Source organism: Gallinula chloropus, assembly GCF_964237585.1.
Source record: "Gallinula chloropus genome assembly, chromosome: 1".
In the NCBI taxonomy this organism is placed as follows: Eukaryota; Metazoa; Chordata; class Aves; order Gruiformes; family Rallidae; genus Gallinula; species Gallinula chloropus.
In genome coordinates, this window is record NC_140085.1 from 66,503,259 (window position 1) to 66,528,854 (window position 25,596).

A 25,596-nucleotide genomic window follows, 5' to 3' on the forward strand; every position below is an offset into this window, starting at 1 on the left:
CCGGAAATGGGGAGAGGCAGTAAGGAGGAGCTGGAACAGAGGGACAGTATTTGGCCAGAGACTTTCCAAGTGGGGGAAGGGTATTTATTGGATAGTGCTTAAGTGCTTATATTAGAAATCTTTGAATGATTTATACCCTGCTTTCTGTAACCCATCAGAAATCCACAGTACTGGGTAAATGAACTATGTCCCTATGGGCAGCATCCGATCACAGCACTCTGATGTGGGGTACTGTGATCCAAAAAACAGGTTTATGGGTATTTTAAGATCAAAAGGAAACCCACAGACAGAAACATTGCCCATATTATGTTAACAGATTACTGCAGTGGTTTGCTGACACAGCTGCTAAACAGAGATACTGTGACTTAGACAATTAATCTGTTCAGGAATATGACCCAAAGGGAGATGGGGTACTGGCTTAGATATGGAAATAAATTCTATTACCAATGTGAATATGCACAAATATTGCACAATGCTATTGGGAAACATCCTTGCCTCCCTCTGCATGGTGATCATCTTCCATCATTGTGTCACCTGGAGTGCAGATGTTCCAGGTGCTCCAAGTAGCTTCTCCTTCCCTTTGCCATATTCTGATCTATGCTGCTGTGCTTGTAATGAAAGACACACAGAAATGGTGCTTCTCACTTGACTTAGTCTTTTGCAAATCTCGGTCATAACAGCTTATCCAGAAGTTGAATATGGTAAGAAAAAAGTTTGCTAAATTCCAGCAGGTGATTGAACAGAAATATTCAGTCCAAGCTACGAGCGCGCCCTGAGGAACCTAACTAGGTGGGGTGTTTGCACCAGTCCATAGAAGATGGCAAAACTGCAGCTGTAAGGGCTGTTGACATGTTCTCTGGTGCCTGTGCAGTGACAGGATTTGGTAACGCTTTTTAGTATAGAGATTCATGATCCCTGTGGAGATTTCTGTTGGGTACGAATAACCCAGTACAAACCACCTCGGACGTGTCTATGTGAAGCCACACTAATGGTAGATGTTCTCTCTTCCGTGTGAAGGAGCTTATTAGATCACAACAGCACAGGCAGCCCTATTTGCTCTTGGTCTGAAGATTAAGCTGTGAAAGAGAGTGAATGTTGAGACCACATGGTAGCTGTACAGTGTGTCTTGACCCCGACATTCTAGCCAGAACACTGCAGGGAAGAGCAGTGCAAAGAACCAGGAGACATGTCTGGGGGTGAAAGGAAGCTTAAGAGTGGTGTTCAGATATCAGGCACAGTCTCTGATGTAATAAAAGTTAATACCTTTCATAAACTACAAAAGCTAGGAAAACAGTTGACAGCCAGTGTCTGCTGGGGGAAAGTGTTATATAAATGTCATATGGAGAAGGAACGAACACATACTCACACAAAGCAAGATATCCAGCAGATTACCAGTTAGAGATGGTCATACTGATAAAACAAGTGGTTGTGCAACTACCAAGTAATAAAAGCCATACAGATTTTTCTCCAGAAAGGCCTCCCCCCGTCTGTCCTCTCCATCTTTGACTTATCCGGTAAATAATTCATGCAAAACAGGAGCTTTCAAAGCAATAGTGTCCTGGGCATTTGCTGGAAAACATGACTCATCCCAAATTCAGGCTGCTGAAAACAGAAACCTAAAAGGAATCTGAATGCAAAGCACATGTCAGGCACGAGCATGTAAAACTAAAATTCATAGATCTACAGGCCCATCAAAACCAGCGATTCGATGGAGATCCTATTCACTATTGTCTTCTTCCTTCTACTAACCAATTTAAGACCCAATTTAAGGTATAAAACACCTGGTTCCCAGCGCTCTGACACCCACTTTGCTTCACAAGCACTTGAGCTCAGGTGCTCCAGCTGGTTCCTCTCTCATGAAGCTCAGAACAGGTAGTCTGAACTTGTACTTGGCTTGAAAGCTTTCAGGTGCTTTTTCAGACCTGAAGGAGATAACTGCAGGTCTGAAAGAGTAGCTACTTCTTCCACCAAGGCTAGCTGATCTAATAAAAGACATCCCTGCTGAAGACAGCATACAACTTTGTTGTACATGCTGATGGCTTCAGTGAACTGGCAGTCGGGATTTTAACCACAGGAAAGGTATTTCCTTGTGTGATAATATTTCATAGGTGTCTGAGGTCACTGCACACCTACCAGATCAAGAGACAATCTGTACATATCTAGTGTCTGCAGTGACTAGTCCCCATATTAGGCTGGTACAAACCCTAAGTGAGTCGCTGTGCCTAACTGTTGATCACAAAGAATAAATTAGGCTACATCACAGTAAATGGTTGATTAAGTCAAAATGCCTAAATCTGATTGCTTAGAAACTTCCAAGCAGAGTGGATTTCTATACTAAATGATAGCAACTACGTTTTGTTCACCCTGCTTGAAAATGAGTTATTGCAAATGCTTATTCTCACTTTTAAAGGTAGCGTATCTTTTGGCTGTTCCATAGAAGGTTTTTGAAACTTATTTATTTCCAACCTTAAATTAAAATGATAACATTATTCTGAAATATTATTTTGTTCCAGAGAACACTTGGTAAAATTAGCTTAATTTTAGGTAAATCTCAGAGATGTTACAACGATATACTGGTGAGTTACATGTGCTAATGCATTGGATTTCCTTTCCAGGTATTACTGTATTGAAACAGGACAAGACACCAGGTCAATAAGAAATGGATGCCGTGGGAGTGCTTCTACTTTGCCTGAATATATAATTATCTTTCTATTTTCCAGACCATTCCATTCTCTACAATATTTCTTTCCAGGTTCCTTTCCCCCAGCACTTTAAAATACATTACTTTCAGTTGGACTGATTGACACAAAAGATGCTGTCAATTATTATGGGCCATGATAAATATTCATAAGTTACTTGCAGGAATCCTTGTCTGCCCCAGCAGTCTTAAGCGATTTTGGAGCCACTGTCACCAAAGGTAAATAAACTTATGACAACTGCTTCTTTACTGTATTTCTGTTCTGCCTCCGCAAGGACTGTAGGGCGATGCTCAGCCCTCAGAGCCGAACCAAAGCAATACACTGGACTTCAACCACTGGCTTGCAAGAAGAGGCATGTTTTAGAAGAAAAACCTGGGGAAAGAAACAGTTCTTAGTAACACTGACATCATGCCCAAGGTGATCCATACACTTCCACTCGAGAACTACTGGTGGAAACCAACAGCTTTAGCAAAGGAACATCTCTCTTCTGTGCCCACATCAACTTTGCATGGGAACGGGTGAAAACAGCCACTGTAAAACCTGAGCCTAATATTAACAGCTCTGGTTAACAGATTCATGCTAGCAGTGCAACTAAAGGCTGAAAAACAAAAATACTTCAAGAGGAAAAATGATGTAGTACTTTTATTATAAAAGGAAAGCAAACAATTATATTAGTTTCCTCAGCCTACATACCTAAAGCAAAGAAACCCAGAGCAATTTATTTTAGAGAAAAAAAATAAAGAGAAGAAGGAAAAGCATTACGGGAAAATGCACTTGTACAAATTAGTGGGAGTAATAGCAAAACCAATAGAGATAAAAAAGGATTGATTATTGTGTGGGAGACACAGTATTCCACAGAACATAGTGAAGAAAAGGTCATCTGCCAGAAAAACCTCAGCTGACAATATGACCATTATACAAGTTGTGACAGGCAGGTAAAGGAAGATACGCAGTGAAACGGAACCTGATACAAAGGCTTCATCAGCTAATCATCAAATTAAACTCAAAATAGCAGAGTGATAAAGATTATCCACTTTAGTGGCCTGTTGGATATCTTAATCCGAGAGAAGGTCCTGGTGGCAGATTAACTGCCTCTCCCAGGCTTGGGTAGTTGTACTGCCAAATAGAACTCATATTTCTGTGGTGTCATATGAACGGGTAAATTCAGGCATGGCAAAGGTATAGATGAATGAATCTCATTTTAATACACTTTGTAGATTAAATTGCAAACTACATTGGTGGCTGGGTTTTGTAAACAGGCCTGTGACTGTTGTGATGTAAGCCTAGCCCTTTTGTAGGGCCAGTCCTATGTACAGTAGGCTTTTTCCACCTTTCCCAGCTAAACGTCACCTCTGTGGATAAACTTTGTCTTTCCTTAAAAGAAATCTATGCTGCATGTTGCAAAAAAAAGAAGGCAATCAAGGGTTGTTAAACCTTCAGCATGAGAAATCTCCAGTATGCCTGTCTGATGTCTACAGTGCACCGTACACACAGACTAGGATCAGTTGTTGAAATCCCACTATTAAATTCATTAAGGGTAATTAAAGAATTAAACCAGAAACCAGCTGTTTGCATGTTCACAAAAACTTTTGATATTTGGGTATTACTGAGAGGTGAAGGTAATCCCTGCTCCAGTAAAGAATGAAAAGCTATTTTCACTTGTACCTTTGTATTACAAAGGCTGTGCCAAAGAAAGGTAGAGCCAAAACATGTACAGATGTTTCTGCAAACAGCACTTAGGACAATCAACTGTACTCTTTTTGAGCCACGTGACTCCTCTTTTCAGATAAAACTTTACCATATAGAAACACATACATATGCATATAGACTTAGAATCATAGAACCACAGAATGCTTTAGGTCAGACGGGACCTCTGTCTTTCCCCAGTACAGAGATGAGCTGGGATTCAGCTCGTATGTTTGTCCAGATTTTTGAGATGGAGGTTGCTACAAGAAAGCAAGATAAGAAGTCTTAAGGGAGAACTAGGTAAGGAAATCCAACATTCTCCTATTTAACCCTCCTCTCTGCACCTCTGATTTTTGCTGTCACACCTTGTTAGTCAGGGCAGAATTTGGCCCTTCAGGTCAGGTCAGGGGGTGTGAGCCATGATGCTGTAATGCAGCTGGAGAACATGGCATTTATCAGGAACCTTTTGAACAGAGTGTCCTGCTACAGAGCCTGCCCTGGCTGCCTTACACCACTGCACTTCCCTCCTGTTTTGGGATACCCTGCAGTGGACACCAGTGATTGGAAGGGAAGAGGAGAAGACCTCACCTAAGCATCCAGGGACAGTGAGGAGAGAGCCAGCAGTGCAGCCCATACTCAGCACACAGGACTTCCCATATGAGTGTTCTGGGTTTTCTTGGCAAGGTTTTGGTATTGGGGCAGGGGGCCTACATGTGTGGCTTCTGTGAGAAGCTGCTAGAAGCTTCTGCCACATCCAACAGAGCCAATACCAGCTGTCTCAAGGACAGACCTGCCATTGGCCAAGGCCAAGCCCAACAGAAATGGTGGCAACACTTCTGTGATAATATAATGAAGAAGGAAAAAAACACAAAGTAGGGGCATCTCTGTTGGAGAGGGTTCAGAGGAGGGCCACAAGGATGATTAGAGGGCTGGAGCACCTGTCCTACAAAGAGAGGCTGAGGGAGCTGGGCTTGTTCAGCCTGGAGAAGAGAAGGCTGCAGGGGTACCTCATTGCAGCCTTCCAGTACCTGAAGGGAGCTTATAAGCAGGAGGGGATTCAACTTTTTAAAAGAGCAGATAATGGCAGGACAAGGGGGAATGGACTAAAGCTGAAGGAGGGAAGGTTTAGATTAGATATTAGGGGGAGGTTTTTTACAGAAAGAGTGGTGAGGTGCTGGAACAGGCTCCCCAGAGAAGTAGTGGATGCCCCGTCCCTGGAGGTGTTCAAGGCCAGGTTGGATGGGGCCCTGGGCAACCTTGTGTAGCTCCAGGCCTGGAGGTTGGTGGCCCTGCCTGTGGCAGGGGGGTTGGAACTCTGTGATCCTTGGGGTCCCTTCCAACCCAGACCATTCTATGATTCTATGATTCTATGATCTGTTTACAGCTAGAGAGAGGAGTGAGAAGATGTCAGAAACTTTACAGAAACCAAAGTCAGTGAGGAAGGAGGGGGAGGAGGTTCTCCAAGTGCCAGAGCACAGATTCCTCTGCAGCTGAGGAGGGGAGCGATAGAGCACCTTCGGTGGGCACCTGGCTTCCAACTCACCACAAGAAGCTTTACCACGGCACAGACCTCGGGTCACTGACTAAGTGTGGACACACCTCGCCTTGATAGGAGGGACAGCAAGGGGAAAGAGTGGTGCCCAGAGCTAGCCACTTCCAGTAAAGTGAAGTAGAAAACATGTGGCATGGTTATGCAATTGCCTCTGGTAATAACCCAGCCTTCACCTCCCCCTGGGTACTGAGCCAAAGAGTGGGAGGCTGAAAAAATGTGCAAGGTTAGCACTTCAGTAGCATGCACACAGTGCATAGTATGGTGATTTTTATTCCCTTCGCCTCTGCCTGCCTCAGTCATATTTACCTTCCCCTCACTCTCAAATAAGAATTTCTAAATCTCCTAGCTGTCAGGTTATACACACAAGGTGACAACGTGGGGTCCAGGGTCTCTGCTGAAATGAGGTTCTTAAGGGGGTACTGGTTTGCCCAGCAGGAGCACCGGTCTGGCAGGAAGGGGGAGAGAGGGATTCCAGGGCAGGTACAGAAGGCATCAGGAGATGAGTGTTCTGAGCTTGCAAGGTCAGAAAGGGGAAGAGAAAGAAGTGTGTCTTTGAAGGAGGATTGTGTATCCCATAGTCAATTTAATTCCTTGTTTTTAGGATTTTCTTGACCCTCCAAAGGTGACCCTTTCAAAAGCTGAGCAGAAAGCAGCTTTCTCTTCCTGGTGAGCTACAGTACTCGCTGACACAACATTGCTTCTACACTTGGAGTAGGCGGGGGGGGACACACGGACGGGGACAGGGGAGAGAAGCAGGGGAGGCAAAACTTTTAATTGCTACTCTGAATACAAAAAATAAAATGTACATGAGTGATGTTCCTCTGGAAGTCCTTCTATGACACCGTGCATTTCACAGTCAATGGTCCCAGAGATGTGACCATGTTTCTGTCACCTGTCCCATCAATCAGATGGTGGAAGTTATTTCACTGCAAACAGGGCCCTGACTCCCTAATTGCCTACCATGTAGGTGGCAAATGAACTCAACATAGAATAGATCAGAGAGAAAGGCTGAGTTATTTCCTCAGCGAGTTTGACACATCATCATTTCTTAATTGAAGGTTCCTCTGGCACATTTCTGGTCTTCTCTGATCAGTGAATTGGTCATCACTCACACTTCATATTTCACAGAGGGAAGGTGGTGAGAAGACCTGAACACTAACAAGTAAGCTACATGATCTGGAAAATAAAAGATGTCATTCAGCTGAGGTATTGCTCAGTGCTGTTACCTATGACACTGCAGGGATCACAGAGGATTTGAACCAAAAGATGGAGCAACTGAATTCTCTGGACCTGGATGGCTCCCTTTCTCTAATAAGATGCCTGGGTAAAGCCATTGAGAGGCCTAAGCAAGAGCATGCTGTCACACCAGAGCTCATCTTTCTGGGAGATCCATTTTTTTTTTTCTCTAGATTTTGCATCCTGTTGCCTCTATTGTCAATGAGACTTGTCACCTACAGTAAAAAAGCTTATATTCAGTTTCCAGAAGAAGTGTGGTCATTATAAGTGCTCAATTAGGCCATGACAGCCTTTAGCAGTGTGAACTCCACATAAGCAGCAAAGCAATTTCCATGGCACAAACAAAACCTATGAAGGATTTAACACAAAGGGAAGTAAGCTTGACAGAGCAGTTTAGTCAGACATTCTCATGTGATTATGCTCTTTGTCATCTCTTTTTTATTGATAAGAACCCACATTTGAAAATAGCTTTTAATGTGCTCTAACAGACGGATGCACAGACCCATAGGAGATAGAGAAGCTGCAGAGTAGGCACGAGGGCACTGCAGATAACCATCATGAAGTTTTGAATTCCCCATTTCTCATAGTGTTGCTGCACAGCAGTTTCAGTGAATACTGAATAACCTGTCTAGGTACCTGGCAGGTTTTTTTAAACTGAGATGTACAATGCAAAGCACAGTAAACCAGCACCTGTGCTTCCAAGGAGGCAGCAGTAAGGTGGCTCGGAGCACCTCTTGGGCCAGTGAGACTGATTTTCTTGCACTTGGGGAAACAGAGTTTTGTTAATCTGTATATCTTGCCAAAATGAAAGTAGTTCTGACCTTCTGAGATCTAGAACATTCCCAGAGTCTCTGGGATTTAGTGATATGACGCCTCAGGATCATCAGATTACAGAAGAATAAATGACATGTGGTCTACTGGGTGTCCCTGTGTTGCTTAGTCAACAATTAATATACTTGCTTCAGTTTCAGGTGTGTGGCACAAAACAAATAGATGAAACAAGACATCCAGGTTCCAGAAATCTGGGAGATATTGGAATGTGTTTTAAGGAGTATTTCTGTTCACTGTAGGAAAGGGAGCCAGGGAGAAAATGGTCTCCATGCAAAAAACTGGAGGAAGACTATGAGCATGGGATGTTTATTAGATGTGACTGCAACTGGCAATTAGCTGTTTGAGTCATAGGATCAAATCAGGTAATAAGCATTACATTTTCAGCATGCAGAGGAAGAATCTGCAGTGGGAAATATGCTCTCGATGTTTTAATAGTTCAAGTCTGGCCTAAGAGGAAAAGAAGACTCCAAAAGAATGATAAAAACGCAGCTTTGCTTTTTATTTTTTTTCCCCAGGACCTTGTTGCTTCCCAGAAAATGATGTTTGGCTGAACAAAATAACATTTGGCCAGACCTGAGGGGGATTTTTATGAGTTCCATGTGGGATGCTGAGGCCTTGGTTTAATTGGCCTCAAATCCCCCAGAAAGATGCATATCCTGTATCCACATCCACTCAGCATGCTCCCCTTTTTAACCTTGTTGCTGTAACTATTGATTTCTCCTGCTCTAGTCCAGTCTGATGCTCGTGTAAATTGAGTTAGTTGCTACATTTTGGGGTGTGTCAGGAAAGCATAATTCTAGTTTCCCTCCTACTGCCAGTGAAGTTCTAATTTTGGAATTTAGCATGTAAATCTGCCCTCTACCAAAAGCAATTTCACGCCCCACAAGTTCCTTGTCTGTGAAACTTAATGAAATGGCTTTTTATAATGTCAATATCATGCATATCCTGGATATGCACAGTTCTAAACCTCACACAGGGCTTATGGATCCTGTGAGTGTTTGGGTACCCTGCTGCCCATGGGAACTCAGACATCTGGTTTGCTGAGGGGGCCAGGCTTGAGTAACTCAGAAGTACAAATCACACAAACTCAATTTTTTTAGTACCTTTTGGAAGAGAAGCTGATTTGGGAAGAGGGATATTCTGTGTTGACATGATGATTAATTTTCACTGAAGAAAATGCAAGTCCACACACAGCTTTAGCAAATTGCCTGGTGAAATGGAGCCTTTCAAAAGACATACTAGTCCTCAGCACTGAACAGTTGGCGTCTTCGCATAAATCCTGGATCGTGCCCTTGCATGGCAGCTCCTCTTTTCCCCACACTCCATGACAGATCGATCCTTTTTTTCCCCCCGCTCCTGCATGGTGGATGCTCAGCCCCTGGAACACTGCAAATAAGCCATGGTGGGGCTGGATCCCACTGCCTGTGAGCTGTGGTTGCTCTGGTGCCACTGCCCCTCTTGGCTGCGGCCATGGAAGCCCAGCGTGGGTGGTTGTTGCTCCTGGGAGCCACATCTGTATTTCTTTCCAGTACCTGAAAGGGGGCCTATAGGAAAGCTGGGGAGGGACTTTTTACAAGGGCATGTAACAATAGGAAGAGGGATAATGGCTGTAAACTGGAAGAGGTCAGATTTAGACTAGATATAAGGAAAGAAATTTTTCACTGTGAGGGTGGCGGGACACTGGAACAGGTTTCCCAGGGAAGTTGTGGATGCCCCCTCCCTGGTTCAAAGCCAGGTTGCATGGGGCTTTGGGGAACTTGTTCTAATGGAAGGTGTCCTTGCCCGTATTAGGGGGGTTGGAACTAGATAATCTCTAAGCTCCTTCCAACCCAAACCTTTCTATGATTCTATATGCTTCCCTGAGCCCTCCTAATTCTACTCTACCCATGCCTCTCTGTCCCTTTGTCTGCCAGGGCTCCAGTAGATCATGCAATTCCCATCCATCCACCCATTCTGTGTTTGCAGAAACCACTGTGACTCCAAGTGTAAGTGGAGGATGATAAGAGGTGCAGGAAAGTGGAGGCTCGTTACTGGTAGCCAGGACATGGCATCATGATCCAGGCTTGTCATCTCTTTTTGACAAACTCTGGCCAGTCTGGTGGACTGGAGGGTCTGACAGGGGGAGATCCAGGATGTGGGACCAGGCATTCACCAGACCTGGATAGAAACCTGTCCTTTTCTTCATTGTCTCCTCTAATAAGCATGATGCGGAGTCACTCCATGATGTCCATACATAAACCCCTGCATTTATGCCATGGGTGCAGTGGCAGCTCCCTGGCAGGCCTGGGAAAATGTGAGGGGCGTTACAACAGCCATGGACAATTGGTCCTACACTCGAGTTGGGATGGACTGAATATGCTGCATATTACACTAGTTATCAGCTGTAGCTGGGAGATGAGGCTGTGTGCTGCAGGCATGACAGATAATGTTTCCATCTGCCCTCAGCCAGCAACTATAACATATGGACTGTCATTAAAATGCCTGTTGTATGACACTGAAAAAAGCCAATGTCTGATGTAAAAGGGAAGTTTATTGATGGAAAAAATAGGTATGATTATGATACAGATCTGGAAAGATGTGCCTTGAAAGGAAACAGAGAATCAGACACTAGTTCAAACGATGTCATAGCCTCCCACTGTGATTAATAAGGTGAAATGGCCCTTCCCAGGACTTAATGACAGAAGAAAATAAGGTGATTGACCACTTGTTCAACATTGATGTTGGTCCTGCAGGGAGAAAACCAAGAGAAAATAGCTTCAATGAGAACAAGCCAGCAGCCGCAGGATATAAAATACAGTTTCAGTATACAGGGTAGTCAGCCCCTTCTGGGAGGCCTTCAAGGTAGATTATTTCTTGCTAAGTGTTGATACTTTAGAGGAAACTGAAGGTGTTTCCCAGTCTCTTTGTCATTCTGCACTTTGGCTTTCATCCTACAGAGAGACTGAGCTCTTCCCTGGAACAGCAGCATGGTCCCCACTTCAAGTCTACTGAGCATGTGGCATCGGAAAGGATCCCTGAGAAGCCTGGTGGAGACTGAAACTCCTTTTCTGCAAGCTGTACCCATCTTTCCAATTCCTCTGTTCATCCTGCTTCATACTTCACCTTCTTACCTTTCTTTATTACTAAGCGTTCTCTTTTCTTCCATTCCCCAGCACTTCACCCTCATTGATGCTTTATTTTTTACCCCCCTCCCTTCCCCCTCTGGCTTTTACTTACCTTCTCTACTCATTAATCTGTTTCTGCAACAACCTCTTTGCAAGGTGACACATACTGAGCAACAGCATACTCTTCTGGAAAAGGAGAGATGTCCCTGTTAGTGTGGAGATCACTTCCTGTGCCTTTCCCTGGGGGTGGGTGTACCTTACACACACTTGCTGAAAAGCAGTGAAAACTCCGTTCTGGGACTTTATGAACTCTCCCTTCATAACTTTGCAGCCATGCCCACTTGTCACCATGGGCATGGAGCCGAGTTCAGTAAAGTGCATTGAGTCTCTCCCCTGGCACTAGCTCCAGTTCCTGTCAGACTTCAGATGAGTTGGTTCTGTGTCTCCGATAATGCATACAGTGTTTTAGCTGTCCCTGTCCTTCCCCACCACTTTCTGCTGGCTAAAATCAGAGACCAACCTGTTTCATAGTAGTCATAGATCTGCACAGGAGCTGGCTTGGGATGGGTCACTACAAAATCCTGCTCAACCGAGAAAGTTATTTCTTTTCTTTTCTTCTGCGAGATCTGGGAACAGAGGGACAAGGATCACATCAGCTGCCCAGGACAGTAATTGATAAATTGTATATTCCAAATACCACTGATGTCACACATACAGATGTGGGACATCAATTACTGGTCTACCAAACTGGGATCAGAAATACATTTGGAAAGTCCAAAGAGTGAAGAGTTGTAGTCATATAACGATTTGGGTTGGAAGGGACCTTAAAGATCCTCTAGTTCTCACCCCCCTGACATGGGCAGGGACAGTCTCCACTAGAGCAGGGTGCCCACAGCTGCATCCAACCTGGCCTTGCACACTTCCACAACTTCTCTGGGAAACGTCTTCCAATGCCTCACCACCCTCACAATAATTTCTTTCTAATGTCTAATCTAAAACTATCTTCCTTCAGCTTATCGTTATTACCCCTTGTCCTATCGCTCCATCCCCTTGTAAACAGTTCCTCTCCAGCTTGCCTGGAGACCCCTTCAGGTACTGTGAGGCTGCTGTAAGGTCCCTTAGACCATTGTTTTCTCCAGGCTGAACAATCTCAAATCTCTCAGCTTATCCTAATAGGACAGATGCTTCAGCCCTCTGATCATCTTTGCGGCCTCCTCTGGATGTGCTCCAACAACTGCATTTCTGTCTTGATCCCTGAATATTAACTAGCTGTTCTGGGCCCCTCTTCGCTTTAGGGCTTTGTCCCATGGTACTCTACCAAGCAAGTCCCTGAAGAGGCCAAATTCTGCTCTCTTGAAGTTCAGGAAGCTTGCTTTGCTCCTTCCTCAGTGCCCTAAGGATCTCAAACTCCACCATTTCATGGGCCCTGCAGCCAAGGCTGCCCTTGAACTTCACATTCCCCAGCAGCCCCTCCTTGTTGGTGAAAACAAGGACCAGCATGATACTTCTTCTCATTGGAGTTTTTCTATACTGCTTGTATTACCTAATTCTGTATTTATTATGTATCCTATCGGCATAGACAACTGAATTTAATTCTCCAGGCATTCTAACCCCTTTCACTTCAGACATGATGTGCCATTGAGAAACTGGAAATCAATGTCAAATCACTGGGATATTGGTTACTGTTGTTAGTTTTTCAGGGTACCCAGCAAATGCCGTTTTAATATGTAAATTCTGATCCAGCGATTAGATTACAGATTAGATTTTGGAGTGAACTAGTATAAGAGAAGGACGGGAAATCTTCCCCAAGGATATGAGAGCAGTGTTTCATGTCCTCTTGGAAGGCCTGAGGTTTATGAGAATCTGATCAAGGGGAATTACACACAAAGGAAACCTTTCTGGTGTTTGTCTGCTATAAACAGAAAGGAGAAAGAATTCTGATTATTCTGATTAATTTCTCTGTGGTGGGTTTTTTTTTCCATTTTTTCTTATTTCTAGTTGCTAGTATCAGGAAGGCATCAGTTTGAAGCTGTTTGGGAGACTGGGATGTTACATGCAATTTGAGGAGGAAGCACCTTAAGAAAACTGATGGGGAAGTGAACGTTATAAATGCACTTATCAAGGGTATACACTCTGTAGGTACATCTATTACAAGCTGTTTGCATCCTTTATGGAAATCAAATAGACAACACTGAAAACTTACATTTTCCAGATAAAGGAGAACATGATTTTTCTTGTTTTCTACTTGCATCACTGTATGACCATCAATGAGCTTTAAAAGAAAGAAACTGAGATAAAGATATATCCATAGCCCATTAAAATACAAGTGCTACTCCAGACCCTAACACGACATGGCTCTGGGATTCATTCTGTTCCTAGCCAGGTATTGAGGGCCAGCAGTTCATTTTTAGTCCAAATGTTTCTGAATAGATGGAGGGGACCAATTAAAAACTCACCTTTGACTTAGTAGGGGGGGCATGAGCACTTCCCAAGGTGCATGAGATGCACTGCAGTTTGTCAGGGGAATACTGCCTGCCTGTGGTGTCATATAGGTTTCAAAACTAGTCTGATAGAGCTCACACCCTTTCCCTGCCTGCACAGTCCCAGCTTCCAGATCCAGCTGCCAGCACGTCAGGCTCCAACTGCACCACTCCTAGTTTTTAATGTGAGAAGTCCTGTGTGCTCACAGATACTTGTAGGTCATTCCCTTCAACCAGTGATGAAGACAGGGCAGCCACGCAAACACCTCAGAGGGTTTGTGGGTGAATGACTCTTAACCAGGTCTCTGTTTTCATCATGGCCAGTCTTCTCCTCCATCCCTGGGGTGACTTACTGAATCTTACTACTATAGTTTACCTTATCCAGGGAGGACTTAACAGGAACAAAGCCAGAGAGCATCTTCACATCAATAATGACCATGTTGGAGCTTCTGCGCTTGCCTGTGTAACTGAAACAATAGAGTCCCCTGTCAGTCTCAACCATGCCTTGGGGAAGCAAAGCTCAACTCTCTGATCAGATAGGAGACACTGGGGATGTCCCAAATATGAAGGGCCCAAGTATGTGTAAACATCATCAGTTACTGTCATGGGGTCTTTTGGGATATTGTATGTGACAGGCCAATACCATCAACACATTGACCAGCTCATGGTTCATGACTTTGTAAGCAGAAATGAATGCACACAGCAATCTTCTCTGCATGTGTTGTCACCTGTTCAGCTGGTTTGTTGATGCCACACTACCTGCTTATGAGAACAATATCAAATTTTGCTGGTTGATCCAGTGGGCAGGAAGCATTTGAGGTCTTTACTGACAATGAAAATCCAAAGGCCCCCTCTGGAAGGTGAATATTGTATTTCAGTGCTGTCTGGAAGATGAAAGAAACTTTTGTTTAAACATGCCAAGGTCTTTTATTTGCATTCCAAAAATCAAATGTCAGACATTCCTAGCAATGTTGCTTTTGGTTTGATGTGGAAGATCCTTGCTTACATCAATGACAGACACATCAGACTTCTGCTTTTTAAAAAGTAAGGTACTTGTACCAAAGTCAAAGTTGCTGATCAGAAAGAACTCTTTTATCCCATGCTGTGACTCCACAGGAGTCAGAATGTGGGATGGGGGAAAGAGTGTTTAAATAGTTTAGGGAAATAAAATAATTATGAAAAATGAAGAGAAGTCAGATAGAGAATCATCAAAAACATGGCTGTACTGTATGCAGAATGTGAGACATAATGAAGAGGAGAGTAAACACTTACTTGCATAAGTACACATCCACTGCCATTCACTATTAGGCTGTATTTCCCAGGGACCTCAGGAAGGGGAGTCTCTTGCAACAGGAGCCTGTTCTCATTGTTGACAAGAAAAACCTTCTCAAAAGGCTTTTTGGAAGTGATCTCAACTACATTTTGAGTAACAGAGTTGTAGGTGGCCTCACCATAAGCAGCGAGGGCTTGAAGAGCAACGACTGTGTCCTAAAGGAAAGAAAATACTAAAAGACAATTAGCTACACAGGGTGACTAGTGGATCAAAGTGATGGTTCCAGTCACTTCATCCTGGCTAAAGAAACCCTGAATTTGCGTATAATTCCAGGATTCCCATATACAAGGATCAGGCATGCATGTTTTAGGGTAAAAGAAATATCTCTGTTCATATGAAGAGCACACAGTGTTGAAGCATGTGCTTCTAAGGATCTACAGATCATTTCTTGGTTGTGTGACAGCTGGAACTCTGTGTTTTTTAGGCTCTCATCCCCAACACAAATATTTGCATTTATTACTAGTCAAATTACTCTTCTGTGGCTTTAAACTTTCCATAGTTAAGAAAAAGAAAAATAAGAAAGTATTTTGGTCTCTCTAAGAAAAAGGCTTGGTCTCTACTTGAGACAGCAGGTACAGAAGAGAAATAAGACTAGGTAGTCAAAGCCCTACTGGTGACCTGATCCAGTGCCCCAATTCCTAGGAGTGGCTGGGGAGCAGAAGTGTGTTTCAGCACCTGGGTAGAAGAGAAACCTCCATATGGATTCTGCTGCTTGATAATCCACTGCACAATCCCTGAGGCCTTTGTGAGATCCTCTTGATTCCGACTGGGCTTGCAGAGCAATGCCAACAGCACATAACTGGTGATCTCAACTTCAGCTGATGAGGCATGGTCAAGGAAGGAGGGAGATTTTTCTGAGGGAGACTTCTCCTCCTTCTCCCAGTGTTGTGAACCATCTGAATAAACAAAGAGAAGGTGATGAGCAACCAGGTGTCACTGTTCTATGCTGCCTGAGATGTGTATTGTGTCCTGGCCTCTTTCTCAGGGCAGCTTTCTACAGAGCAATGGATGTGCTGTAAATTAACTCCATAGGTTATTTCTGGAGTTTGGTTCATGTGCCTGTACTCTGAACATTGTCAAGGTTAGACCATGTACCATCAGAAGGGTCTGTTCCCCTGTCCAACCTCATAAAGTCACAAAATGGCTGAAACTTACCATCTTCCTTTGCTGACTTCTGTAACTCTTTAAGGAATGAGTCACATTTTTCTGCTTTTCCAGCTAAGCAGAAAGCATAGGCCATGAGTGCCTGAGTGTAAACATCACTGATAGTCTTCTTTGATGCAGTCTCCAGGCAAAAAAGTGCATTTCGGACTACAGGGTACTTAAAAAAAAGTGAAAAAAGAAAAAGTAACATATAGGTCTAATTGAGTACAGTAGTCTTTACCTGGCTAAATATTTATTTTCTTGCAATTTGTTCATCATCCTGTCACTATTACAGCAATAAGAACGTGACTTCAGTTTGCGTAGGGACTTCAGGAGAGAGAATACAGAATTCCTTCAGGAGAGATTTCAGACTACAAATCTGGTAGCTTTTCAGTGTGTTCCTGAAGATGTCAGCATATAAACAGGAGACTCTCTTGGGTTTTTTTTCACAGCTAATCCCTTCTGCTCAACCCCATGACAACAATTTGCTCTGCACTTCTGTATTCAAGAGTCTTCTCTGCTGAACAAGTCCAACCTAGTAGTCTCTATCCTCAGTGACTCTGGTGTAATTTTAATGTCATTCTGTGGAGTTGTAATAGGTTTTCACCAAGTATAAAAATGTTCACAGTTTGACTCTGTGTCCTTGATAATGTATTATCTAATCAAGAGGGTTCCCAGAAAAGATATGACAAGTTGGATGCAGAAAATCTCTCATATCAAGGTCTATCATCTCTGCAGTAGTCTGTTTGTACTAGACACTTTTAAAGAAGGATAGATTGGCCTTTCACTCTGACGGACCTTTGTTTCCCAACAAAGTTTTTATTTCCATTTGTAGACTTTAAGGATTTAGCTGCAACAACTTACTTTCTTGACTGAGCCGTATATGAAGCCAAACCATAGTTTGTCAGCTCCTACTTGTCATGTTTTAAAAATCAAAATCTGAAAGATGTCACAATGTCTTGGGTCTCTCAAATAGAAGAACTAATCACACTAAGGTCTGTATAATTTCTAATTGAACACTTGTGGTTGAAGAGGCAGTGGTCCCACAGCACATCTGGAACCTCTTTCTCCCTCCATCTCTCTTTTTTACCCAGACAATTCATAACAGACACTGGAGCCAAGTCAACAACTGGGCACCAATTCCAGCTGAATACCAGCAGATGAAGGTTTCCTTACCGAGATGGAGTGCCCAGCTTCTAGCATGGCAATGGTGATGTAGGCAGAAAGTGACAGCTGGTCACCAACTCCTCCCTGAAAAGGATGCGGAGAGAGGAACTGTCAGTGAATGGCAAGAATGAGAAGACTTTAAATATGAATTGCCATAACCCAGCTGGGAGTGTGTGGCCACCTCCAGAGGTGGTCCACGAGGAAGGAGAACATACACATATCAGAGATGGCTCTTAAGAGAAGCTCACTGAAGCTCACTGCTATCACCTCATAATAAATAAATAAAAGTAATAATTGAAAAAATCACTCATTCGAGCTGACTCCTTCCTCCTGTATCCTGAACTCAGGTGCTCACGATAGGTAAAATACAACATGGGAGCTGACTGAGCTGAAAATAGTCATTGTAAGGTGTGGAGAGTTAGCCTTTGGCAGAGGACAGCCATTTGGAATAAAGTATAGGTTTTGACAGTAATGGGATAGCATGTTCTTAGTGATAAGAGCAAGAAGTGAGTTGAGCAAGAAGTAATTCTCTACCACCTTCAAGGCATTGTTGAAAAGTGTCCCAACACTTCGGAAGCAGCCATCTGGCTTCTGTTTGCTCGCCAGCCACATCAGGGTTTGAGCCTGAACATTGTCATCAATATAGATGAAGTGACTAGCTTCTGCAAATGATTTGTACACAAAGGCAGTGAGCCTGAAAGGGAAACATCAAGCTGTGAGATGTGCATTGGAAGTAGGAACAGAAAAAGTCAGCCCTTCCATTTACACTAGGCATAAGCGTAAGGAATTAGAGCCAACATGTTGGTGGCTTGTTTTGACTCTGTGTACTCGTCCAGGAGAAGACAGTTAAAGGAATAATAACTAGGTGGGACACAGGAAGGGTGTCCAGCACACTCTGAGGCTAATCCTGGCTACAGATCACTGCAATACTTCAGCAGAAGTACAAATCAAAGAGTCACCTGGGTCTTTAGGGATCCCCTGTCTGTGCACCCCACTTTGAAGGGTGTAGAGAGCCAATTCTCTTAGTACTTACAGACTCCCAGTTCTAGCCAGATCTATACATCTTTACCTAGTAAAGATGCCTCTTACCTGCACTGTGAATTCAGTGCAAATGAGTTTCTGAAGCCATTGCTATTCCAGGCACTCACCAGGTGTTCCCTTCTTTATCTCTGGTGCCAAAGATGCTGTAGGACCCATCAGGATGTTTGTATGACAGCTGCTTCTGGTAGCCTGCAAAACCATGGAAGAGTAAGTGTTTCCTAATTTAACACTAAAAATGTTTTCACTTTGATATCAGTCAGATTCATCTGGAATGACTGTGGGAAAGCACAGAAAGGCAATATATATGTATCAAGCAGTGGGGGAACCCTGAGGGAGCTTAGGTGGAAGCATGGAACAGCTCCTCCTGCAGAAACACTGAGTTACAGAATAGCCAGAGCTGTATCTGCTCTGTGGTCCAAATTAACTATTAGGATTAGGATACATGCTGTGCCAGAGTGGAAAAGGAGAAAGGGACTGAAAGACCTTACCTCAAAGGAAACCTAACAGTTGAGTCTCAGCAAAATAAGGTAAGGGAAGAAAGAAGATAAAACAGATAAATGTCTTGATCAAGGCAGTCCCTTGGGTCACTGAGCTGTGCTACAGTGGCAGTGCCATAATGCTAGGATAAGCTCTGCTGATGCTTCTGTCTCAGTGGGAATTTCAGCATCCATTGTAAGCGGAGCACAAAACTCTCACCGCTCACTAAGTATCCGATGGCCTTGGATTTGACCTCCTCAGTCAGCTGCCCTGTCTTGTTCAGATAGTCCAGGACGTAGATGTTGGGTGCAAACAGGACCATGTTCTGCTCCCCACAGCCAAACGGCATCTGGAGGAGCTGGTGCACATTCTGCATGGCAGTACCCATGATGTCGCCTGGGTAAGAGGTGATGAAGAGGGGACAATTAATGGCCACTGAAATAAACAGTAATTTCCCTTCCATAGGTAAAGCCTAGCTGGGGTTGCCTGTCTGGTATCACTGAGATTTCCAACAAGCATGAAGCTCTCAGTGCTGTGTGAATGATTTCTTCTATGCTGCTGTGCACTCAGCAGAGAAATTGCTTCCCTGTCTCTCCATACTTAGCCTAAATTACCCACAGCAGAAACTTTACCTATTTTAGTGCCACTTCAAACAGGTGGTTCTTACTAGAAATGACAAGATCTTCCAAGAAACTTCTTTTTCCAGAGGAGGGAAAGGAAACAGTGATCATACAGTGAACCATGTATTGCAGAATTAACAGCTTGTGCTGAAAAGAGGCATAGGTTATGCAGGTGTATGAGAGGGCACCTCTAATTTCCCATTTTTAGGAAAGACAGCACACACCCAGCAAGGCATTTCTGCAATGAGCTGAAGTTACCCATGTTACAAGGCAAAGGTTTTATGACTAGTAGGCATGTAACCAAGTCTGGGTTATTTCCAGGAAAAATGGACTGAAAAGAGTCCATTAGCATCTCTGATTGATAGGCAGGTGAGTGGAAAAACGTCTTACTGGCACCAGTTTGGCTGGGGTCACAAGTCAGAACTGTGCTACTTTAGAGCAAAACATTCAAATGTAATCAATGTAACCATGAAAGTTAAAAAGGATGTAATATTTTAACTTTCTCTGATGCAGCAAAGAGGATTGCTGGACAGGTTGAGGATCAGTCTCTTTGCTCCAAGTTTCTCACACAAAGATTTGAACTGGATATTTTGAATCCTGAAAAGGCTTTCGTTTTACATTTTTACATTTTGTTTCTTTTAATGTTTAAGTAGCTATATATTTACCAATAACAGAAAAGGAAGCTCTGGCTGATCCTTTCACCACGTTTGCAGGTAGATCTAGAGCAACATCTTGAATAGCCACATCATCTGTGGAGAAAAATACTGTGTTGTAGTCACTCATATAGAAGCAGTGCTCCTGGTAGAAGCTGCACAGTGCAAAACTGCACACAAAAGGCAGCAATAGACAGCAACTCACAGCTGTATCCAAGTTCATTGAGAGAGAAGGGGGCACAGCAAAACCAAAATCATGAAAAACACGGTCCTGTAACTGCCATTGCTCAAGAGAAATCAGCTGAACAGAGCAAGGCTGGTGGTCCCAGGCCGTAGTGTCTGTGGATTCTGGGGTTTTCATCAGTGGGACACTGGGAGGAGCTGGTTGGTGAGGGTCAGGGCTACTTTTGTGCCTTTTTCAGGCAGAGGTTCCAGGAAACTCTGGAAGCTATTTGCAGTCAGAACTGAGAGGGTGTGGTAGGGAGTGTTACATTCCCTCTCCCGTTCCCAGCAGAAGTGGAAAGCTGCAGGTTTCGCTTGGACAGTGTCAAATATAAGTGCATGAAACACGGGGTAGATTTTGCAGAAAAGTGTTATCTCCCTTTGATAGCTTCATAGCAGCCTTCCTTCAGCATTGGAGTACTGTTGACTGCAGCACAGACACTGCCTAAATGACATCCACCAGACCACACAAGAGAAGTTGGTAGCAGGGAAGTGAACTTTAAACACTCATTGTAGCTGCGATTTAGGCCACTCTAGGCAAAAGGAGTGGGACAGCATAAATGAGGCACTGCAGGAAAGAATGCAAGCTCCAATGTTACTTTCAGTTCCTCCCAGGACAGCATCTTCTAAAACCCTTACCTTTTGTACAGACTAGGGAGTTTTGGGTCTTCTCCCTTCTGACACCTTCAGGCTACACAGCGATGGAAAGAAGAGACAGATGTGGCAGATGAGAACAATGCATGCAGAAGAAATGCAGTGATCCACTCGCCACCCCATTCTCCTGCATCATAAACCAGCTGGATTGAAGCAACAGTTCACAGCTTCCTACTTGATGTGGCTGCTACTAAAAGGGACTTCCCATCAAATGGAGTCCATCATTTCCAGTTTCTCCTGTGCATGAGGGAGATGTGCGCTTACAGATGGAAGAGGACATCAAATGGGAGTGGACTTGATCTTAGACTGAACAGCTATACCCTGTCCCAACCAGATGAAGGCAGAGCCAAACCAGGAGTTCTTTAGGAAACCTGAAAAACTTTTACTTGCTTTTGGTACTGCTGCAATTTTCTTTCCTCATGGAAAGGAGTACAGGGCAAACAGTATGAGCTGTCACCAGTACCTCAACCAACAGTGTTCTGATCTGGGTGTCCCTGTAGTCAATGCTCATGTTCCTAGGTACTTTGCCGTCACAAGCTTCGTCATCCTTGGTCTCCGCAGTAATGCTGAATACTATATTACCTTAAATAGTAGCAGAAAAAGAGAAAAAATTAACCTCTATCATGCAGAATGACTAAAGAAAGAAATTTATCTGATAACAAATGTCTACAGATACTAAGCAGTGCAAACCAATGAATGATCAGTTACTCCAGGTGAGACATATGGTAAGAGAACTGATCTCTGAAAATGGCAATAATAAACACTCTACATTTGTGGAAGAGCTCTTAAGCCCAGACAGCTGGGAAGATCAGTGGTCGACTAAGTTCTCCAGGTTGGAAGAAGATTTGGTTTTTTGGGTGAGGTATAAATTGATTAGTATCAGCCTCAGGACAGAAACCAGGTAGATTCAAAAACACTTACCAATTTCTTTGGGGAAAATATTCCAGACATAGGTCTTTCTTTGTTTGGCACATACACATCCATCATCCTCTGGGGAAATGAGTTTGGCCTGATAATCAGGGGAATCTGACAGCAAAACATTAATCTGAGAAGAGAAAGAGGAATACAATGGGATGAATGTTTTGTACTATAGGCAAATGGTGCTTTACTTTTAGAGGAAGGGGAGATAGTCTCTGTTTATGTCCATTGTAGAACAGATTTCAGGTTTGAAATGATGGTGTTAGATGGATCATCCATCAGATGTAACCTTAACAGTATTCCCTTCTGCTTCTCATGACATTCTCCCTACAGATGTTAGATATCCAATGTATACATCTGATTCCTGGGCAGGGTATTGAGTTATGTTCAGTTGACCTGGTGCTAATGACTTTGAATTAACTTGCAAAGGAAACCACTGATTAGTGTTTGTTCTTCTGTTACTGTAGGAATACTTGAAAAACAAGGGTAAGAGATGAAAGATCAATAATGGGGATCTTTTTTCTAGGCCTTTTTGTTTTGTTAGGTTAAACTGTTAACAGAGGTTGGAAAAAAAAATCCTAATTCAAGTCCTGATTTTTCCTCCTTTCACGATGACCTTCATTGTGAGGCTGGAGAGCTGATTTTCAGCATTCAAATCAAGCAGAAGAATCAAGGCCTTACACCTGCCTCTTTTTTTCAGGATTTCTAAATACAACATAAGAAGAAGCCAAACTAAAGATCCCCATTCTTCTTTCTTCAAGTATCCTTTAAACCATTTGTAAGCTTCCTCCATGCAGATGTGCAGTGCACCTGTGGTCTCAAGGCATTTTACTTGGAAATTACTAAATATTTAGAGCACAGCCCCCAGTCTCTGGGAACAATAGAGCCTCCAGCTGGACAGATACTCTGTAGAGCAGGTACTGGACCTTTGTGCTCCCTGTTTTGGTACTTTTGAAAACTTTCATCCCAGAGAAGAAGGATTTGTCTGCTTTCCACTTCTTGCTCTTCCTACTTTCCTCTGTTCAGCAAGCACAAACCCTTCCCTTCTTCCCACCGCCACATATATCCCTAAAGAAAAGAATGCACTAAAACCATTGGTAGCTTGCATGACTGTGGTTGCTGAGTGATGCTCTGCAAATCACACGTTTCCTTCCTCTATGGATCTCTAGAGAGAGTTGCTTATACACCCATGCTAGTCACAATTCACACAGCTCTCCCTCTGCTTTGTAGTGGTTTAGGAAGCCAAATCCAGTCAGATTAAACTGTCATCGGACAGAAGGAGCAGTACCTCAATCAAGTGCAGGAACAGATCAGGTCATCTACACCAATCACTTTGCTGCTTTTTTATGGTCACACTATAAACTCTGCAGCTTCACTGGAGATGGGGTAAAGTCACAGAATGTGTACACACCTTCATACAGTGGTCAAGGTAGTTGAAGACATTGGCTCTAAGCAGGAAATCTTCTCCTCGGATAATAGAGTATGGCAAGGTCAAGTCCACAAAGAAAGGCTGGAAGGCTGTCAGGGTGGCAGGTGCAGACAAACCAAATCCAACCAATTCTTCCACACAGAAAGCACTGGCCTTCCATTCGGTGATGGTGTCAGGGATGGTGTATGAGACACTGGCTTTTCCAGTAGAGCTGATGGGAATGGATAAAGGATGAGTTTAGAAAATGTAAGTTTCTTATGCTTTTCTTCTCAGTCAAGGCCGTGGGTTTTAAAAGTCAGCACCACTACTATTCTGTCTGCACAATCCCCCACTCAGGTCCCACTCTGAACTTACCACCCTACTCTCCTGAGAAAAACCCATTTGAAAGTTCTTTTGCCTATCATTCCCCTGAGTGTAGAAAGCCAACTCAGAATTCTTGTTTTGCAGACGTGTTTTAAATAGAGGGGTCCCTCTTCTTAGGGAAGGAATATGATTCATGGTACACACATTGTGAGAATAAATATCTGTGGGGATAGGGTAATTTTATTATGGAAAAGTGGAGGGCAGGTGGTTAGGTGACTAAAAAATCTTGGTCTTCCAGGTCAAAATGTAAAAAGGACATCAGAACACATATTTAGTAACTCTTAAAAGTAAGGCAAAGAGAGAGAAGCAGCAGTACTCACTTAACTAGGACTATATCCCAAATCCAAGTTTCAGGGAAGAATTCCCGAATAGTCTCAAGGATGAGTCTCTTCCCACGTTCCTCTCTAGCAACTTCAGCTGGGAAAAGATAAATGGAATTTAGTCAAGCATGGCTCATATAACTAAGATTCTTAGAAAGGGCAGGTTTTAATATACATGGGCCAGTATGAAGGATGATTAGTGTTTACCCATTTCTTTCAAACTGAGACTACTGGTAATGCCACACAAACGTATCTCTGACTTAGGTATAACCTGGTGTCACAGAGAAAGAAAAGATTATTTGAAACATTTTGGTCTACAGATAAAAGCATGAGATCTAGGGCCAGAACTCAGGTCACTTGGCTCTCAGATCTGTTTGCTGTCCACACTGTTGCACTGTCCTTTCAACCAAGCTCAGAACAGAATCAGTGTCAATGGTGTAGTTTTGTTTGACGTCCTACTAATTGCCAGCATTTCTCAGCATGAAACTGCACATGAATCAGAAGTGTAGACTTGGAAGGTTCTTTTGGGCGTTGGGCATTATCCAAAGCTCTCTCATTCTATCCCAGACCAATTGTCAATATCAATACCAGTATGATTCATGAGTACTGTCCATATCCACCCAAATAACACTTCTTTTAAGGAGAAAAAGACAATCTCTTTCCTTTCCCCTGTAATACCTGATGATTTGAGATGGTGTGTAGAAGCCATGAATCCTGCATTCAAGAAATATGGTGGAGGTCTTACAGTCTCACTAGCACACACAATTGGTTGCCGAACCTTGGAGTTGGTAAAAAATTTGAGGCCCATATCCTGTAAAAAACCACACTTCAGTCTTAGCTATAACCATACTGTAGCTGAGGTTTATTTCATTCCTCCCTCTTTTCCATTACTGACTTTTTACCACAGACATGTCTAGAGACAGCTATGCAAAGACTTGTGGGAGCTTTGTGCATTCTGGAAAATCGCAGTAGACTGGAAAGTCATTTACGAATAGATATCCATGAGGAGAGTTTGTCATGTAAGAGTTTCACTAACAGTATCATTTGCAGAAATATCTAAAGCTACGTAAGTGGAAACTCACTTCCACAGATTTAAGTAACGTACAGAACATTTACCCTGAGAAATTGGTACACATCTGGGCCTAGTCCAGACGTTACAGGTGTGTAATACAAGCCTTTGTGAAAGATGTTGTCAGAGGAGACACATGGGTCTTGGGGGTCATCTTCTAGATTGAGCCCATTGAAGATGTAGCCTTGAAAGTCTTGCAGGGGATGCAGGCTGTATATCTGTGAGGGGGAAGAAAACACAAAACCTCTGTGTGTATAAAGACCAATTCTGACTCACTGCAAATTGCCAGAGCTGAGATGTTTGCTTCTTTGAAATAACGCTGTTTCCATGGTTGGAAACTGGTGGAACAGCTGGAGGTTGTTGATGAGTGGGACAATGTCTAGTTGGAGGCCAGTAACTAGTGCTGTAGCCCAGGGGTCAATACTCAGTCAATTCTTGTTCAACATCTTCATTAATGCGCTCGATGATGGGGAAGAGCGTGCCCTCAGCAAGTTTGCTGCTGACACAAAACTGGGATGAGTGGCAGATATGCCAGAGGGTCGTGCTGCCCAGGACTGGTCACTGGTTAAATCAAACCCCACATGAAAGAGGACTTGCAG

At 43.4% G+C, this 25,596-nt stretch overlaps 1 protein-coding gene across 1 annotated transcript in view; it reads right to left on the minus strand.

Moving 5' to 3' along the window:
- Nucleotides 1–11,232: 11,232 nt before the first annotated feature.
- Nucleotides 11,233–25,596, minus strand: part of LOC311193008 (ovostatin-like) — a gene marked incomplete at both ends in the record, with an annotated part of 25,978 nt that continues 11,614 nt past the window's right edge. Inside the window, 20 exons of the mRNA XM_084265701.1 lie at nt 11,233–11,294; nt 11,629–11,734; nt 13,312–13,380; nt 13,965–14,055; nt 14,348–14,472; nt 14,861–15,076; nt 15,597–15,817; nt 16,077–16,242; nt 17,241–17,315; nt 17,769–17,925; nt 18,380–18,461; nt 18,969–19,145; nt 20,035–20,118; nt 20,884–20,935; nt 21,362–21,480; nt 21,820–21,943; nt 23,228–23,456; nt 23,929–24,025; nt 24,607–24,739; nt 25,045–25,215. Coding sequence (XP_084121827.1) covers nt 11,233–11,294; nt 11,629–11,734; nt 13,312–13,380; nt 13,965–14,055; nt 14,348–14,472; nt 14,861–15,076; nt 15,597–15,817; nt 16,077–16,242; nt 17,241–17,315; nt 17,769–17,925; nt 18,380–18,461; nt 18,969–19,145; nt 20,035–20,118; nt 20,884–20,935; nt 21,362–21,480; nt 21,820–21,943; nt 23,228–23,456; nt 23,929–24,025; nt 24,607–24,739; nt 25,045–25,215 — 2,556 coding nt within the window. The remainder of the gene's footprint in view (nt 11,295–11,628; nt 11,735–13,311; nt 13,381–13,964; nt 14,056–14,347; nt 14,473–14,860; nt 15,077–15,596; nt 15,818–16,076; nt 16,243–17,240; nt 17,316–17,768; nt 17,926–18,379; nt 18,462–18,968; nt 19,146–20,034; nt 20,119–20,883; nt 20,936–21,361; nt 21,481–21,819; nt 21,944–23,227; nt 23,457–23,928; nt 24,026–24,606; nt 24,740–25,044; nt 25,216–25,596) is intronic.